Source organism: Pteropus medius, unplaced genomic scaffold, assembly GCF_902729225.1.
Source record: "Pteropus medius unplaced genomic scaffold, Ma_sr-lr_union100, whole genome shotgun sequence".
NCBI lineage: Eukaryota > Metazoa > Chordata > Mammalia > Chiroptera > Pteropodidae > Pteropus > Pteropus medius.
Window position 1 is genome coordinate 15,823,911 of NW_024349802.1, and position 17,304 is coordinate 15,841,214.

At 39.2% G+C, this 17,304-nt stretch overlaps 1 protein-coding gene across 4 annotated transcripts in view; it reads left to right on the forward strand.

Moving 5' to 3' along the window:
• The first annotated feature begins 8,171 nt into the window (after nt 1-8,171).
• Nucleotides 8,172-17,304, forward strand: part of STK32A (serine/threonine kinase 32A) — a 92,780-nt gene continuing 83,647 nt past the window's right edge. For 2 of the 4 annotated variants that reach the window (XM_039836469.1, XM_039836470.1), the window contains exons 1-2: nt 8,172-8,297; nt 12,157-12,294. In XM_039836469.1, the coding sequence (XP_039692403.1) occupies nt 12,243-12,294 (52 nt within the window). In that variant the 5' untranslated portion in view covers nt 8,172-8,297; nt 12,157-12,242. Of the gene's footprint in view, nt 8,298-12,156; nt 12,295-17,304 lie in introns of those variants that run through there. The other 2 variants (XM_039836472.1, XM_039836471.1) reach the window with 2 other exon arrangements.

Sequence of the window (17,304 nt, forward strand, 5' to 3'; positions counted from 1 at the left end):
TTCCTTTAACAGACGGGAAGTCAGATCCCAGGTATGGGCTACTGACATCTTCACAGGGGCGGAGCTAAACCCAAAAGTGTTTCAGATGATAGCTGAACTCCACGATTCTAATTACGGATTTGTGAATGTCACACAGGAAGAATAATTCTGTAGTGGTGAAAGGCCCAGATCTTGACATCAGTCTACTTGGGCTTCTATTCTGTGACACTGGGCAAACTATCTGATCTCTTCAAGCCCCGGACTCTTGACTGAAAGTTGGTGTTGTCAACATTGAACCAGATGACATAAATAAGTGTTGGGCTCAGTGCCTGGCACATAAAAAGCACTAAATATTTGTTCTTATTACCAGAAATTTGTATCTATTTCTTCTGTTCTATTTATTATTGTTGTTGTTTTTATTATTATTATTACTACTATTATTTGCTACTTAGAGCAAGGGAGACACCACCAAGGGTAATAAGACCCTTTTTCAGATTGTCACTAAAACCATGCAGACTTTAAGGACATCAAAAGACAGTGTTTCACATTTGGAATTTTCTTAAGTTACTGTAATCTCCGTCATGTTGATCTGGACAATTTATAGAGACTTTTTGAAAAAATGCCTCTTTGACTATGACAAATACATTCAAATTGCTTTAGTAATTCAGATTCAAGGTACTCATCTGGTTCTTCTGTAAGGCTACTTTCAAAATGCTGGATCTCTATCACCATCCCCTAGGTCCTGAGCCATTTCCTATGGAAGTCAAACTATTAAAAGTACTCACCAAAGAATGGGCATCCTAAAATAAAGTATATTTGAAATAACTTCATATACCAATGACACAATAACACAGAATTTTGTTTGTGGAACAAAATTTTGATTCAGAAGTCATATTTCATGAATTTAACTAGAATTCAGAAGATTCAGCCTACTTTGGGAAACAAAAATAAAAAATGCACAATTTCTCTTTCTTTTATTCCTCCTTTGTGGTTCAGTATCACAATCTGTTAAAATGTATGTCACTTCCACACCCAGAAATGTACAAAATGATGGATTAAACCGGATTTGAGAAAACCAGGACGGGTGTCTCTGAGGACCGCAGCACCCTTTCTTGGATGTGCATTGAATGGAGCTGTGCTTTGAGAGGAGCAAAGGACAGCATGTCACCCTTAATTTCACGGACACTTTAGGATGTGTCACAATTTCCTAGTCTGACTGGTACCTGGGGTTGTTTCGTAATTGCCTTTTCTAAATTTTTCAACAGAACAGCCTCCACGAAATATAAAAATTTGCAACAAACCTAGGAGAAAATATCTCTAACTACAGCATAAATAGGCTAGATTGAGAAACAATTTGTATCTAAACAGGGTGATTTTATGGGGGGGGGGCGGGACTATCCCCACAACCTCATTAGTTTAGGATGAAAACTCCAGGACAAAAAACATACATTATTCAGTGAAACTTAATAGTCATCCTAAGCATGAAATGATTATATTTACACATTTATAGATTTTTAAAATATCTCCCTAGGCAATAAAAAAAATAGATATAATGTCATCGGATGTATTTCCATTGTCAGAGCACAACTCCACATCTTTCCATCTGCTGCGTCACATGTAAGGCCAGCTCACGGCAAAGACATCCCCATTTTAAAAAACGCTAAGAAGGAAGGAATGAGAGGGGAGATGGTAGATAAGCACTTAATTTGCTGTGCTATTTAGGTAAATATCAAGTCCGCTGCCTGTTCCCCTTACATGCTGCTGGATATGGTAATATATGCCTGTGTTGTGTGTGTGTGTGCGTGTGTGTGTGTACTTGTGTGTGTGCGTGTGTGGAGAGTAAAGGGCTGGGAAGGAAGCAGATGCCCTAAGGAGTCACTTTGTTTATAGGTGAGTAAGACCACTCCTTCCTCTCACTTTCACAGCTTTATCTGATATCTAATAGGAGGTGCAAACTAATAACGTACAGAACAAAATCAAGATGTATCTGATTTCCTTCTTTATAATATGCAGAAAATGTTTAAGGAATTGTTTATTTTGAGCTGTCATTCATAGGTCATTTGGTTGAATATATAAGGAGCTGACATCAGATAAGCCAGGTTGAAATCTTCTGGCTTTAACTCATTTCCCGTTTGCCCCGAGAATACTCGCTGGTGGTGCTTGCGGCTGCAGTGTTTACCCAGAGATAACTCGTGGATCACAGTCCTAACCTTATCCCCAAAGTCTGCCATGAAATATCTTGCTTTTATTATTTTCACATTGCTCTAGTGTATCGATAGTCTTTGGGAACAAATGACATCATTCTACTTATAACATTCTGATTTTAGCAGTGGTATTTCCATTGAAAAATGTAATAATTATCAACCACTGGAAATGTCAAATCCTGGAAAACGTAGTATTCCTATGAGTGATGTTAACACCATTCTTGAACAGGTGTGAGCTGGAGTCATCTGGTGAATCTGATTTATGTATACATTTCTGGTATGTTAGGATTAGAGGCAAGTTCTATTTAGAAATAACTCTAAGAAAAGTTTTTATATTTTATTTTCACATTAGAAACCAGTAAAATTTGCTTCAGCTTCAAAGAGTGTGTTTATGTAAAATTAACGCTGGAAGTGAGCTGCACTTTTTTTTTCCAAATGGGAAATGGGTTAAAACACTTAATGGGAATGCTCTCTCTTTAAAGCTGTATTTTTAATCATTATATTTATTGTATAGAAAAAAGGATTAAAATTGCATCGCACATACTTTTATATACATGCACACACACATACATGACACACAGAGAGGATGCAGCTCATATAATAAAAAAGACCATGACTTTGTAGTAACCCAGAGCTGGGAGTTTGGGAAATGTACCTAAACAATATGAGTTTCTATTTTCTGTTCTGAAAACAGAAGATAGCGCCACATAATTTATGGGTTTGTTGTACAGATTAGATAAAGTGACACACGAGTACACATAGCCTCTGTCACATCCAGGATATTACACCTGCCGTTTTCTCTGTGTCTAGTGCCTTCCTCCTTTACAACCTGGCCACGCTAATGCTCCATGGCTTCCCTGAACACAAACCACTCTCTCTTGACTGCACAACTTTGCACATGCTGTTCCCTCAGGCTGGACCACTCTCTTCCCCTTTGCACAACCAACTTGTACTTTATCTTAAGGACTGAGCTTGGATACTATTTTTCTGTGACACTTTTGCTGACATCCCTGGATGAGACTGTAATTCTTAATGTGCTCAGGAGCACCCTAACTTCTATTGTCATGGCCCTGTCAACCTGTACTGAAATTGCCAGTTAACTTCCCTGAATTTTAAGTAGAGGATGAGCTCCTTAATAAAGTGTCTATCTTTTCAGTGTTTTAACCATGTCTCCTAGCAATGAGCTTTCAAGAGTCAGTGCTGATGAGGGTGCAGTGAGATGGGCATTTTTTCACACTTTTTGTACAAACGAGAGACATTAGGTCTAATGCAATTATCAGGTACCTCTCTGCACCAGGCATTGCACTGAATGCTTTTGTGCATTACCTCATTTAACCTTTGTGTGTAGGTAATGCTAGTATGCAAATTGCACAGATCAAGAAACAAAGATGCTAAGTCTAAATGACTTGCAGAAAGACATAAAGCTATGAGTGGTCGAATCAGGTAACAAACCCAGGTCTGTCTGATGCTAACAGTATTTTTTTTCTCAACAACAATGCTCTACTGTGCAAGTTTTCTGAAGAGCAATTAAATTATCCATACCTCAATGAATGCTGTGGAATAAATGAGCGCATGGATGTATATATACAGTAGGCATCATAAATGTTCATTTCGTCTGTGCTTTAATTTATACCCATCTTCCTCTCTTTCTTTTTTCAGTTATTTTCTAGTACATATGTAGGAGAGAATACATAAATTTGATACTATGTCTGTCTTTTATTTTTTACTCTAGCAATGAAAGTTTCCCATTATGTCTCATTGTTTCCCCCTCTTTCAATTAAACTATGTCACACTCAGGGGCTGAGCACTGAAGATAATGTGATGTGTTTTGCGCTTCATTGGAATTCTTGCTCTTCTAATGCTTGCCCTTCTGCTACATTTACCATTGTGTCTCCAGCTCCGGTCATGGTGAGGTCCCCATGATAGACAAATGATAAACACTGCAGGGATGGGTTATTAAAGAAATCATGAACTTAGGTCTACAGAATTCGTAAAGGCACTTTAGAAACTGTAAAAGAGCAATCATTTAATGAAACTGAAAATAAAAAGAGGTTCTTTGTAAAGATAACATCTAAAAGAAAACTTCAGGAGATTATGGCATGCAGTTCCTAAAAGTGATCGTATGGGTAGAAGTGGACAAATCAGGTAAAACTGAACATTGACTTGAATTCAACAATTATTTGAGAACTTACTAAATATGAAACATTGTGCTAGGATCTGATTATTCATTTTATAACTAAGGAGAATTTTCTTTTTTAACAAGAGAAAACTCATCTTTTTAGTAACAGACTAATTTACATATCAGATCAAAAGAAAAATGAAACTTTGTCTTATGTGGGGAGGGCAGAGTGCTCTTACTAAAACTCAACTCTGTTGAGGTCCACTTTCTTGCTTCACACATCTAAGGGTCTCCCATTGCTGTTAGGTTTAAACTTCAAGCTGTTTTTATAGACTATCTGGGGTTCTTCAGCTCTTTGCCCATCTTCTCTAGACCCTACAATACTTATACTCAAGTCACACTAAACTTTTTGTACTTCTTCCTAAATACCATGCTTTTGTATGCCGCCCGTCTCCAGATCTGGGATGCCCCGCTCTCTGTCTAGTGACGCTTCATTCATTCTTCCAGACACTGATCAAATGTTACTAAAGCTTCTGGCTCCTTCTAGCGGAGCTAACCAATTCAGCCAGTGCTTTCCAGGGGCTTCCATTTAGGCCTCTACCAATCTCAAGTTGTAATTACTGCTTTTACCCAAACCACAAAATCCTTCTGCCCAGCGATTATTTCTTACTTATCTTTGCCCCTTTGAAACGTAGCCCAGTAAAGTACCATTTATGTCATGGGAATGGTTCCTGCTTAGAGGTGTAACATGTCTTCTTTGTGTTCCTCTTGGACTCAGAAATGAAAAGAATGATGGAAAAAGCCAACATTTACTCATCTCATGAAATACTTTCTATGTACCAAACACTGGTTCAGCACTGGATACACAGAGATGTCATTCCTGCCCTCATAAAGCCTGCATTCAATGGTGGAAAACATAGCCAAAAAAGTGACACATGCAAATTAATCATAGTTCATGATAAGTGATAAGATTGAAGGAATGAGAGTGTGTCGTGGAGAACGGAAGAAGTAGTAGGGAAAGAACCTCAGGTAAGGAGTTGAGGGAAAGCCTCTCTAAACTGGAAACGTGCAGACAGCTGGACTTGAGTCCAGAACCACGTCCATGCATAAAGAAGAGCCATGCAAATGTCCTGGGGTGGGGACAAAGTCAGCATGATCTGCAAAGAGCAGAAAGCTAGTGTGGCTGGAGTGGAGTGAGCAGAGGAATACTAATCCTAGATGAAGTTGGACAAATTGTCAGGGACTAGAGAATATAAGGCCTTCTCTGCTGGAGTAAAGAGTGTCACTTTATTCTAAATTCAGTGGAACCCAGTGGGCAACTTCAAGCCACGAATGGGCATGGTTTAATTGGTGTGGTATTAATGTTTATGTTATAAGCCATGATTTTTTTTTTTTTTTTTTTTTAAATTCTGAATATTTGTATGGTCAAGACTTCCTCGCTGGGTTACTTTTCACTTCATGCTCCTCTCCACTGGGGGGCTCCAGAGATTGTCATAAGAATGTAGCCTGGTTGGTTTCCCAAGCAACTTCTTCGTGACAGTCTCCTCGGAGTTTCTCTAAGAGCTATGTTTAAGGTAGGAATACTGACAATATGAGCAATTGAATAAATAAAAGATTAAAATACAATCAGCTCTTTGAAATGGGTCTGACTTTCATTTACTACATATGATATAGTAATAAAAATCACTATTTTTCCATAAAACCTATGATATGCCAAGCCTTTACGTGACTAAATGCATTAGGATTGATTCGGAGTTTTATTTTAAGCAAAAGTGACTGTACCAACAGAAGATTTGTAGAACAGATCTGAGAAATATTGAGACAGAACCTAGTAGCCTACTAATTAATTGACAACTTTAACAGCTGACAGTTCCTGCGTGTTTACTCTGTGCTGCCTAGCACCATGCTAAGTGATTATATGAATTATCTCATTTAATCTGTCATCAACTATAGATGGTAGGAATGACCATTATCCCCTTTACTGAAATTGGAAACTGAGGCTCAGGGTCTTTAAATGACTTAGCCAACATCTCAGAGATATGAAATGACTAAGCTGGCATTTGGATGAAAGACTGCCTGACTCTGGAGTCCTTTATGCTAACCAGAAGACTAAAATGAAGAGAATTCCAGGGACTTAAGTTCTAGTCTTAGACCGTTTTCTTGCCCTTTCAGTTTTCTCAGGGAGATAATAATACAGGTCCGACAAATTTGTAGTGCGTCTCCAGTGCTCTGAAGATAACCAAAGTGTTTCATAAGCTACTAGATGTTACTCAAAAACAATGTATTTTCTGCCAGGTGCCTTCTTTTTGCCTTAAAAAGAATACCTCCTCCCAAAATAAATTCCTTAAAATTTTTTTCCTGAACTCGGATGCCATTTTTTGGAACTTAACCCAAATTACACATTAAATGTTAATATATGATCTGGTTCTCATTCAGATAGGAATTGGCAACATAAGGTAAGTTTCTACTGAATTCGGCTACTAACTCACTGTGTAGCTTTGGGCAAATCCCTCCCTCAGGATCCTATATGCAAAAGGAGAGAATGGGTTAGTTGAAGTTCAAGGTTATTTTCAGTTGTAAAGTACTGGGGTAGAATGTCACCCACGGCTGAGATAAAAAACAGAAGAGGAAAAGGGCTAGGTTATGATACGATAAGAGAATTACCCTGAAATATTTGTTTAATGAGTCAGTTATGGGGCTCTTGACCAGAAGGTGACCACTGACGTCTTCAACAATTTCAGCAGATATTTAAGATGCAGCAGTCATCATTCTAGGAGCACATACTACAAATGATGAACAAAGCCAGTATGATTCCTGCAGCCTGTGGAACTTTACATCTAGATAGATCAAAAAGTGGGAGTCTGAAAAAGACATTTCAGCCACAGGTGCATCTTCTTGGACCAACTGAGTTTTTTAACATTTTTTAAAAACTTGTCAATGTTTAAAAATAATGGGAGATTTCACATAGTCTCATTTCCAGCTTTTCTTTTAAAATCTCAATATTTGTCAGTGCTGAGCTAGCATTTCCGCACGGTAGGGAAATGCTGGAGATGAATAGAAGCTGTCACCATGCCACCTCCACCACCGCCCACCATCACACACCTTCGCCATTTCAGCAAGCAACCTATGTGCCAGTTCCCTGGTGACTTAAGTGTGTGTGACTGAAGTTTGAGGGAAAATAGTAAGAAGTTATTTCAATCGTGATGGCTGTTACAAAGGGGAAGTACAGGGTGAGAGACCATAGAAACTTCCAGTAAGATTGCCTTCATCCTGAACCCCTGTCCCCTGCCCCCACTGCCACGCGCAGAGAAGGGTGACTGCAATGTATGGGGTAAATGGGGGCTGGGAGCCAGGAGACCTGGGTCCACAAAAGGTTCTCTCAATTATTATGTCACGCTGGGCACGTATTTTCCTTCTCTGTGTCTCAGTTTCCCCAGGAGTAAAATAATCTGCTAAACCATGATCGTTTTTTAAAAATCCTTCTTTTCGGGACCTATATAAATCTGAACCCTCTCTTCGCTCTCCACAATCCCTCAAGGAAGTGTTAAAAGAAACCTTGCCTTTCACCATCTCAGATCTACAGGTTCGTACCCGCCACTCCCGTATCCACCATCCTCGGCGGTGCCGCCCGAATATCTTGGAGGGGAAGGGGGTCACTTCAGGGGAACTGAGCCTGGGTCCGGGAAGTGGGGGCGTGCTCAGCGTCCCGGCGACTCCAAACTGGGCCAGGGCGCCGCCTGCTCCGCTCCGAGCCGCGCCCGCAGCGCCATCCTCCCTCCTCGCGCTCCGCAGGCGCTGCGCCGACCCCAGGCGACTGCCTGCGGTTTCTGGGGAGGGCGCCAACCCGCCAGCTCCTGCTCCCCGCCCTCCGCCCTCCGCCCCAGCCGGGGAGCCGCCGCTCCAGGAGGAGCAGCGTGCTCAGCGGCGCTCGCACCCCTCTGCAGCCGCAGGTGCCCGCCCGCCCAGTGTTGGTTGCCGCTTCTGCGCCCCGGCAGGTAGGTGCCTTTCCTTGCTCTCTCCACGTTTCTGGGAGTTCCTCTAGTAGCCCCTGCTCCCTGGGTGGGAAGCACCAGTCTGAGCTTCTTGCAAGGCATAAAGACAAAGCAAAGATCTAGATGAGTGGTGGCCTAGATTTTTTTTTTTTTTTTTTAAATAAACCCTCATACTAAGGGCACTGTTGGGAAACTAGGAAGTTAAAAGGGGAGAGAAATAAGACAAAGGCAGCCGCTCAAGATAACCCACCACAACGCGACAGGGCTGCGGCCAAACTGAGCCTACAAGCAGTATAGTATCCCCCCTCATCCCCCAGCCTCCCACTGACTCAGGTCCAGACACGCACAGACTTTAATAAATATTTGCTGGGTGGCGATAAGTGTTTCTGCTTGTTTCTCTTATTCAGCTTCTGAATAAGCAAAAATTATAAATCAGTGTTTGGCTTCATCACCTAGGATCCAAAAAAAAAAAGCCGAAGGATTTAAACATTTTACACAGAAAGAAAATATGGTGTATTCACACAAAGGACTGTTATGCGGCACTTAAAAAGCAGAAATCAGAACTGTGGAGATCAACACACCTAGATCGCAGAAGTATAATGATAAATGACCACAGTAAGATGCAAAATATACCTATGTTAGGATGTCCTTTAGGTGACTTACTTTAAAACACTCGTGTTGTAAAGACATAGAAAGTAGACTGTAAAATGTATCCCAGATTCATGATTGTAGCTGTCCTGGGGAAATATGGAAAGGGAATGAATTTGGCATGAAGGTTAGGGTGGAAATACTGTTTATCCATGACTTTGAATATACAAAATGATGAAGCAAAGATGATAAAATATAAACAATATGACTAAGAGCGATGTTAACTTGGGTGTTTTTCATAATGTTTTCTTTCTTCCCTGTGTTTCTAAATATTTCTCAGTTTAAGTTCTTTTCAAATGCAAACAAAATAAGGTATATCTGTCTATGCATATGCTTGTTGCAATGAAACGTAAAGAGTTGTCAGAAGTTGCAACTTTCTTGCTTCACATCTTAGATTCTTTAATTCCTGAAGATGACCCCTCTCTATCTAGGGAGACTTACTCAGCTGCTTAGAAAAGCTCACCTGTTGACAGCCTCCAAAAGTATAGCCCAAGGGTCAAATATTGGCATTAGAGAAGGAGTGTACAGTTAATAATCTGATAATTGGCTGGGTCAAGAATCTGAAAACTGTCTGTGTTCCCATAAGACACATCCTTTCTCTTATGTTTTCTACGTTTAGGATGTTCATTTCCATGTATGGTGACTCTCCTCTTGACATCTGGAAATGATTCTTATGTTACACTGCTGACTTAGTACCAGGAGGTCTGGAAGGAGGTAGGATTTGGTAGAAGAGAAAGAGTCCTATGGCTCTTTTGAGCCTTATTTAGCAGAATGAGAAAGATGTGTCTTCATTTTCCTAGCAGAGAAAGGTTAATTTCTTTCTGGATATGAAGGAAAGTTGTGTAATTCGGTCATGAGGATAAGAGAAAGACTATTCTAAACTGGATTGGGCATGTTAGGTGTAATGGAGAAGCCAACATCAATAATTCCATTTACCTTCCCCTCCCCCAAACATACACTAAAGTAATTCCCTGCTTGCATAGTTTCTTCCTGCTAAAATCACTAAATCTTTGGTGAACAAATTGTCTGCACTTCAGAATGAAATTCTGAAATGGGGCAAATTGTGATAATATTCCTCTCTCTTTCTCTTTCTGACTTGACAACGTGCAAGGTCAATGCTTGGTACATCTGAAGTTGCAGGAAGACGGGCTACTTGAGAGAAGGCTGAGGTGTGAAGAAAATATATAAAAATGGCAGGATTGGGGTGTGGTGTGAAAATTATGTGTACCAGAGCTTTATGTACAAAAAGAAAGAGAAAGTAGCCCCAGTCTGCTGTGTTAACAATCGCAATTCCTTAAAATCAATATTCTCTTTAGGACCAGTCTTCTCTAGTGTCATCTGCAGTTTAGCTCTTACCAGCCCCCACTTGTTCTGGACTCTAAATGCAATAACAGAACACACAGGGCACCACATTCCCTTCTCCCTGGCCCACAATGAAACACTAAGGCATCCCACTTGCTTCTTCCTACCCTCCTTCCGCTGGAATTAAAAGCCACCCTCCCTCCTTTTTTTTGTTTTTTTAGCCTGGAGGGACAGTCGAGTTCTTTCTGTCTTCCGCATCTCAGTAATCCCCGTGGGCTTTCTTCCAGCCACCTGTTGCCATCTGCCCTCACCCCACCCCTCTCTCATACCATTTAATTGGTTGCTTCTTAATTGCTGACTCTGTGCTCTCCATTTAATGATTCTTTTTAAAGTTCATAAGGCACTTTGCCAGGAGTTGGCTTTTAATATGAAAAGTAGCATTTCTTTAATGAGTCTGCCTTCCAAATGAAGGCTCTACTTACCTTTTCCTAGGAAAAATAAGCTTTTCTTCTAGTCTTGCTTAGGGGCTTCTTAAGTTCTTTTTCAGTAACGTCCTCAGGCCAGCTTCCTTTGGGGTACTTTCTTCCGTGACACTTCTAATCTATATTTGAAAAAAGTCCGAGAGCACAATCCGTCAACGGGTGTCGAATGAAAATAATGCATAATAAAGAAATATTGCTACTATTAAACATAGCTGTAGCTAACATTTATTCTTTGTATATTATGTGCCAGGCATTATGCTGGTTGCTTTCCATACATTGTCTCATTAGCTCTCTGCATGAGTGATATTTATCCCGTGCATGAGATTAGCTCAGGTCATGTAGCTAAAACGAATTTTTAAATAATTTGTATAAAATCAGTTAGATCTGAAGCCCTGGCCTCTGGGCCCATCTTTCCACTTGGCGACAATGTCTTAGATTTGAGAGGAGTGACCTCTTTTAGATGGAGCCCGGGTTCCCCAGGGTACCAGGGTCCCTACCAGGCCTAATGTCTTCCACCCGGTCCAGTTCACTCATTTGCATTTCTCCGTGGCTCTTGGAAGCATCTGAGTTTGCACTGTTGTTTCCTTCATTTTAGAGGGGATATGTTACATAACTGGCCCAAAGCCATTATCAGTGTCCGTTTTAAAGCCAGGAGTCTGGATGCCGCCTCTCCTTCCCAATTTCAGGAAAAGTAAAATATTTTACAATTATGTTTAAAAATGAAAAAAAGCCATGAATGTACTTTTTTTTTTTCCCCAGGGCTTTTTAGCTCTCATGGATATCATCTGAACTTCAGATTAGCTAACAATTATTGAGCACTCGTGCAGTTAAAATACTTTGCATATTATTTTAGTAAATAGCACGCAATTTGCCTTTGAGATAAGGACCGTTGTCATCTTCAAGTTCAGGAGAAGGAAAAAAAGAAACATGTTTAGTGAAATTTACAACTTGCTGGGGTGGTAAAGCCCAAACTCAGACTTTGTTCCTTTCATGCTGTAGCACTTTCCAGGGTAGAAAAAAGAGAGAAGGAACATTTTTATAATTAAAAAAAATTAAAGCTGTTAGTCACACATCAAAAAAAGTTTAAAACCAACATATTCTCTCAAAAATATGGAGTCACAATAAAATATTATTTTTAATTTATAGTTGTTAAAGCATTGCTGACTTCATTTTAAAGTTGTCTTTATACTTAGAAAAATATTTGGCTTTTCTCCTTCTTTTTAAGTCTAGGTCTACTATTGATGAGGCCATGTAGTGGATTTTTCCATATGCTTGATGTTCTATTTCTGAAATTATTTTCAAGCACAAAAAAATTCTGCCACATTAGCACAAATTAATATTCCGGCCTAGTGTGTACTCAGGGTACCCAGACTAAGCCATTTGTTGGGCATTATAAGGCTATCATTTCTTTTTCTCTCCTTGACGCTTAGCTAAGGCTTCCAGACCTCTTTTGAATGAAGATGGATATTTCTGCCAGGATCATGTAACTGGAGGATCCAGGTCTAGGCAGACGACCATGGGCGCCAACACTTCAAGCAAACCCCCAGTGTTTGATGAAAATGAGGATGGTAAGAAGTGTGCGATAGCTGTATAAAATACAGAATTTTGCAGAATCCAAATATAAACTTTTAGCTTTATAAGTATATTGCAATGCAAGAACTTTTTAAAAAGGGTAGAAATGCAAGGGTAAGCCTGAGGACTTTGTACGCTAGTGGCTAGATTTTACTTTCCACTTTCCATAGGACCTGGGTCAGCTTTCTTAATCACGACTGTACCAATGCTATTTGCCCAACGAGAGCTGTGGTTGGGCACCTGGTTGACAGAAGACCTTGAAAGTAAATGATTTGTTTGTTCTCTGTGTTCCTTTGACGGTTGAAGTCATCCCTACTAATAACTGTTATAGAAAATTTCCTGCATTATAAAATTGTGTATGAATGATAATGGATACTCATAGCATTTAAGAATGAAGCCATGCAAGTAGGTATCCTTTGAACTTTCAACTGCCATGCCCCAGGGTCCCAGACAAATTCCACAATGCTAAGTCACAGTAAAAAGAATAGTGTTATTGGAGAAAAGGGAAACTTTCAAGGTCAGGCTCAGCAAGAAAAGAATTAAGGGCATGGATGTGGATTCTTCCATCATCCCACAGTGAGCATGCCAGAAACCAAGCATGGGTCTCCCCGGTTGCTCTTTCTTCCTATAGTGGAAGTCTGAGCAGCTTTGTCAGAATCTGCAGGGTAGCAGCTGTTTATAGGTTGCTTGGGAAAAAGAAAGCCCCAGGTCCCAGGTAGTAAGTTGTCCACACCTCCCAGAGGGAACCCCAGAGTCATTTCTGGGGAATTCTGCTAATTGGACCACAACAGAAAAGAACAATATGCTGAAGTTCAGGAGATCTGAGCACTAGTCCTGCAACCAGCAACCTGTGAGGCTTCAGAAGTTGATCTATTCCCTCTACCTTCAATTTCTTCGTCAAAAAAGTGAGGGACAGGCTAACCTCAAAGGTCTTTTTTAACTCAAAAAGTTTATCATTTTGAAATCCTAAAGCCACTTTGCAAAAATGAAGTCGCATCTAAATCCTCAAAGAAAGTCAATTGTGTTAAAGGTAAGTTTGATTGCTGGAACAGAAACTACAGATGACAGTGGCTTAAACAAGGTGGACATGTTTACCGTCTCACACTTCTCTTTCTCATGGAACCATTTAGATATAAGTAACCCAGGTGTTACGTGGCTCCAAATATTGGGAACTCTGGCTGCAATAAGCTGGCTTCTTTTCGGGTCACTCTCACCCTTGTGCCTTAGAATAGCTCACCACCACTTCCAAATTACACCCAGTGGGAAAGGAGAGAGTGGGGAAGGCTGTGCCTACTCCTTCTAAGCAATTGATCTGGTTGTAGCTTGTCACTGTCATTCACATGCACATACCTAGTTACAAGGGAGACTGGGAAATTTAATTTGTTACCTTGTGTGCCCATGAACCTTCTAATAATAAGGAGTTTTGTTTTGGTACAAAAGGGAGAGAATTAGCTGTTTGCCATAGCTGCAAGGACAACTAGAAGCCTGCTATAATCTTAGTTTTTGAGCCTTTGGATGGATCCTTTTAAAAACAAAATATCTCACTGATCAAGATGCCTTGTTCCCACATAGTCATTATTAATTTAGAGGCACATCGTTACTACAAAATTCTGCATAGTAACCCTGAAATTACATAGTTAGAAAATGGTCTTAAGAAAACTTTTTTCTACTCTTATTTCTGTTACCTTGCTTTGCTTTATCAAGTAGTAAAGGCAAAGATGTTTCTTGATTTTTTCCATCTCTAAAGTGGGAAGACAAGTAGGTCTAGATTTCATCTGGTTGGTTCACTATGCTTCCTATGGATTCAGAGCTGATGCTTGCATGAGGTTGGTCCTCAGAGAGCAGAGTAGGAAAGAGAGGCCAGCTTCATGCTTGTAACTTGCTAAGGATATGTGTCATTTTAAGGTATTAGGGTAGCATTATAATGAGAAAACACATAAATGTCTAAATCTTCCTTAATTTAGTCAGCCCATCTTCTCATGGAGTGCCTACCCAAGAAAGCTCCAGAGCCAAGGGAGTATGGCAAATGGGAAATAAGGTACCATTTTATTAGTCCTTTCAAGGAACTCTGAAAAAACAGGTTGGGGTAGAATTAGGTTTAAGGAACAAGCAGGTCTTTCTTAACACATTCAGGGGTGCCCCCTCTGTGTTGTCCTGTCCCCCAGCCCACTGAGATAAGCCCATGGCAGCACCCATAAAGAGCTGAGCTGAGCAGTATGTCTGTGCTCTGAGTCTGTTTATACACACAGTTTCAAGGCAGAAGCAGAAGAGTAAATCCACCCACTATGAGCCTGTCTGTCTGGTAGACAAGAGGAAGAGAGTGGAAAGCAAGATGCCCTTGCCCTGCCTGGGGGAGCTCATTTCTAATGGTGGAAGGCAAGCAATAGCCAAGGGAGCAAATCTGGATAACTTCAGGGAGTGTTAAAGTATCACCAAGGAAATGACTCTAAGTGATCTTATGCAGAGTGACAGGGTGATGGTGGAGACCATGTTAGATAGAATATGGTCAGGGTTGGCCTCTCCGAGGTGACATTTGAATTGAAGTCAGAAATGTGAGAAGAAGCCTCTCATGCAATGACATGGAAATAGTTCAAGCACAGTAAAAGCATGTCCAAAGTCCAAACAAGGACAAAATTGGGAATGAATAGTTATAACATTCTGATAAGTTGAGTTTGTATGTTACCAAAAAAAAAGAGACTGTATTTAATTTTTTAATCAATAAATCACATAAAGTTGATTTGGCTCCTTTGATAGCTCTAGATTAAGCACAAGGTAAATTTTTATTTGATTGCTATGAAGCTTCTGACCAACAAGCAAAAACAATGAAGAAAAAAAGCACTGACTAATCAAAGGATATTAATGCTTATATCATTTTGATCTCCATATTTCAAAGTAAATAATCAAATTGGGCCAGAATCTAGGGCACTAAAATGAGCCAATTTAATTATTTTAAAAATATTGCTGAAAAGAATCCCAATATGTGATGAAAAAATATTTATTATTGCCTTCAAAGTATTTACTATTCCCAATATATAGATTTGAAAAGAAAATTCAAACCAATTTTCCCAAGTAATATTTCAAGATTTCTTGCTCATGGAAGTGTTTTGATTCACTCTGAAAATATTAAGGAATAAGTTGTTATTGGATGCCCCTTGAGATAAATTGTTCTTGCTATAATTCATCCTGACACTTTGTATTTCATATTGTTCCATCAGATACTGGTATTGAAAGAATTAGGCTCTTCCTTATGTTGATTTTTATTTAGTGAATACAAGGTAAGATTTATAGTGCTACTGAACACAATCGAGTTTGCTTATTTGATTAATGTAAGTCAACTTTTACAAAGTAGATCTCAAATAATACTATTGTTATGTTTTGTGGCTCTAGCTTTTGTATTTTAGTGCAAACCTGTCTTAATTACTTTTTTTTTAATTGCGGTAAAGTATGTATAACAAAATGTACCATTTTAACCATTCTTAATTGTACAATTCAGTGGCATTAAGTATATTCACAGTTTTGGTCAACCATCATAACTATCTAGAACTTTTTCATCTTCCTAAACTAAATCTCTGTCTCCATTAAACAGTAATTCCCCATTCCCTCTTCACTCCTCCCCTCATGTCCTGGCAACCACCACTCTACTTTCTGTCTCTATGAATTTGACTATTTTAGGTACTGTATATAAGTGGAATCGTGTACTATTTGTCCTTTTGTATCTGGCTTATTTCATTTAGCATAATGTTTTCAAGGTTCACTCATATTGTAGCAGGTATTAGAATTTAATTCCTTTTTTAAGGCTGAATAATATTCCATTGTATGTACATACCACATTTTGTTTATTCTTTCATCTATTGATGAACTTTTGATGGCTTCCACCTTTTGACTATCGTGAATAATACTGCTATGAACATTCATGAACAGATATCTGTTCGAGTCCCCGTTCTCAATGATTTTAGGTCCATATACTTAGAAGTGGAATTGCTGGATCATATGGTAATTAATTTTTTTGAGGAACTACCAGACTGTCTTCCACCTATTTATATTTAGCGTTTTAGTAATGGGAAACAACCTAGCATAATGGGCTAAACACGTGAGCTGCGGTATTGTAAAGACACACGCAGGTTCAAATCTCAGCAGTGCTACAGACTAGCAATCTGTGTGATTCTATGAGAAAATCAAAGGGACATAGCTTGCTCAATCATCATAAAACACTAAAGTCAATTTGACTAATTATAAAGTGTTCTAGAGGGACTTGAAATAGCATGAAAAAGTCCCCAAGACTAAATAATTACTAGTGAATATATTTGGAATAACAAACAAACTTCTATTGTGCAAGTTATTAAACCTCTTCAGTTTCTTCATATGTAAAAAACAAATGATAGTTGGGTATCATTGGGTCGCTGTGAGGATTAAATAAAATAATGCAAGTAAAACACTTAGCAAGATGTCTCACATAAAGTTACCACCCAATTAATGCTAAAGATAGTATTATTTATTAGAATCAGAGTCTCTTAGCATGAACTCTTTGAACTACTTCAACTTCTGAAACAAAATTAATTAAATGCAACTGTAGATGCCGTAGTCAATATGACCTACTCACAGTTCTATCAATGGAACTGGATTAACAGAATGGCAGATTTTATGGATTCTGTGAAAACTTATGTAAAAACCCTTTAAAAAGAAGCACAGTTATTGATTGCACAAAAAAGTCTCATCTGGTTTCCCTTTTATCACCCTTGGGAGTGATTGTATTTTCACTTAAGGCAAACTCAAGAACTTATTGGGCTGAAAACCAATAAACTTTATTTTTTCTGATTTAAACCCAAAGCTGACTATTTAAGTAATCCCATTGGGTCAACAGACACAGTGACAATTGCTGCCTTATATCCTACTACCATCTGGATACTCTGAGAAATAATGAATGATAACAGAAAGATTTTTTAAGTTTTTCTAAAAGAAAAACAGCGCAAGTAATACTTGTTTTTAATGTTTGTAACTCTTTTCCT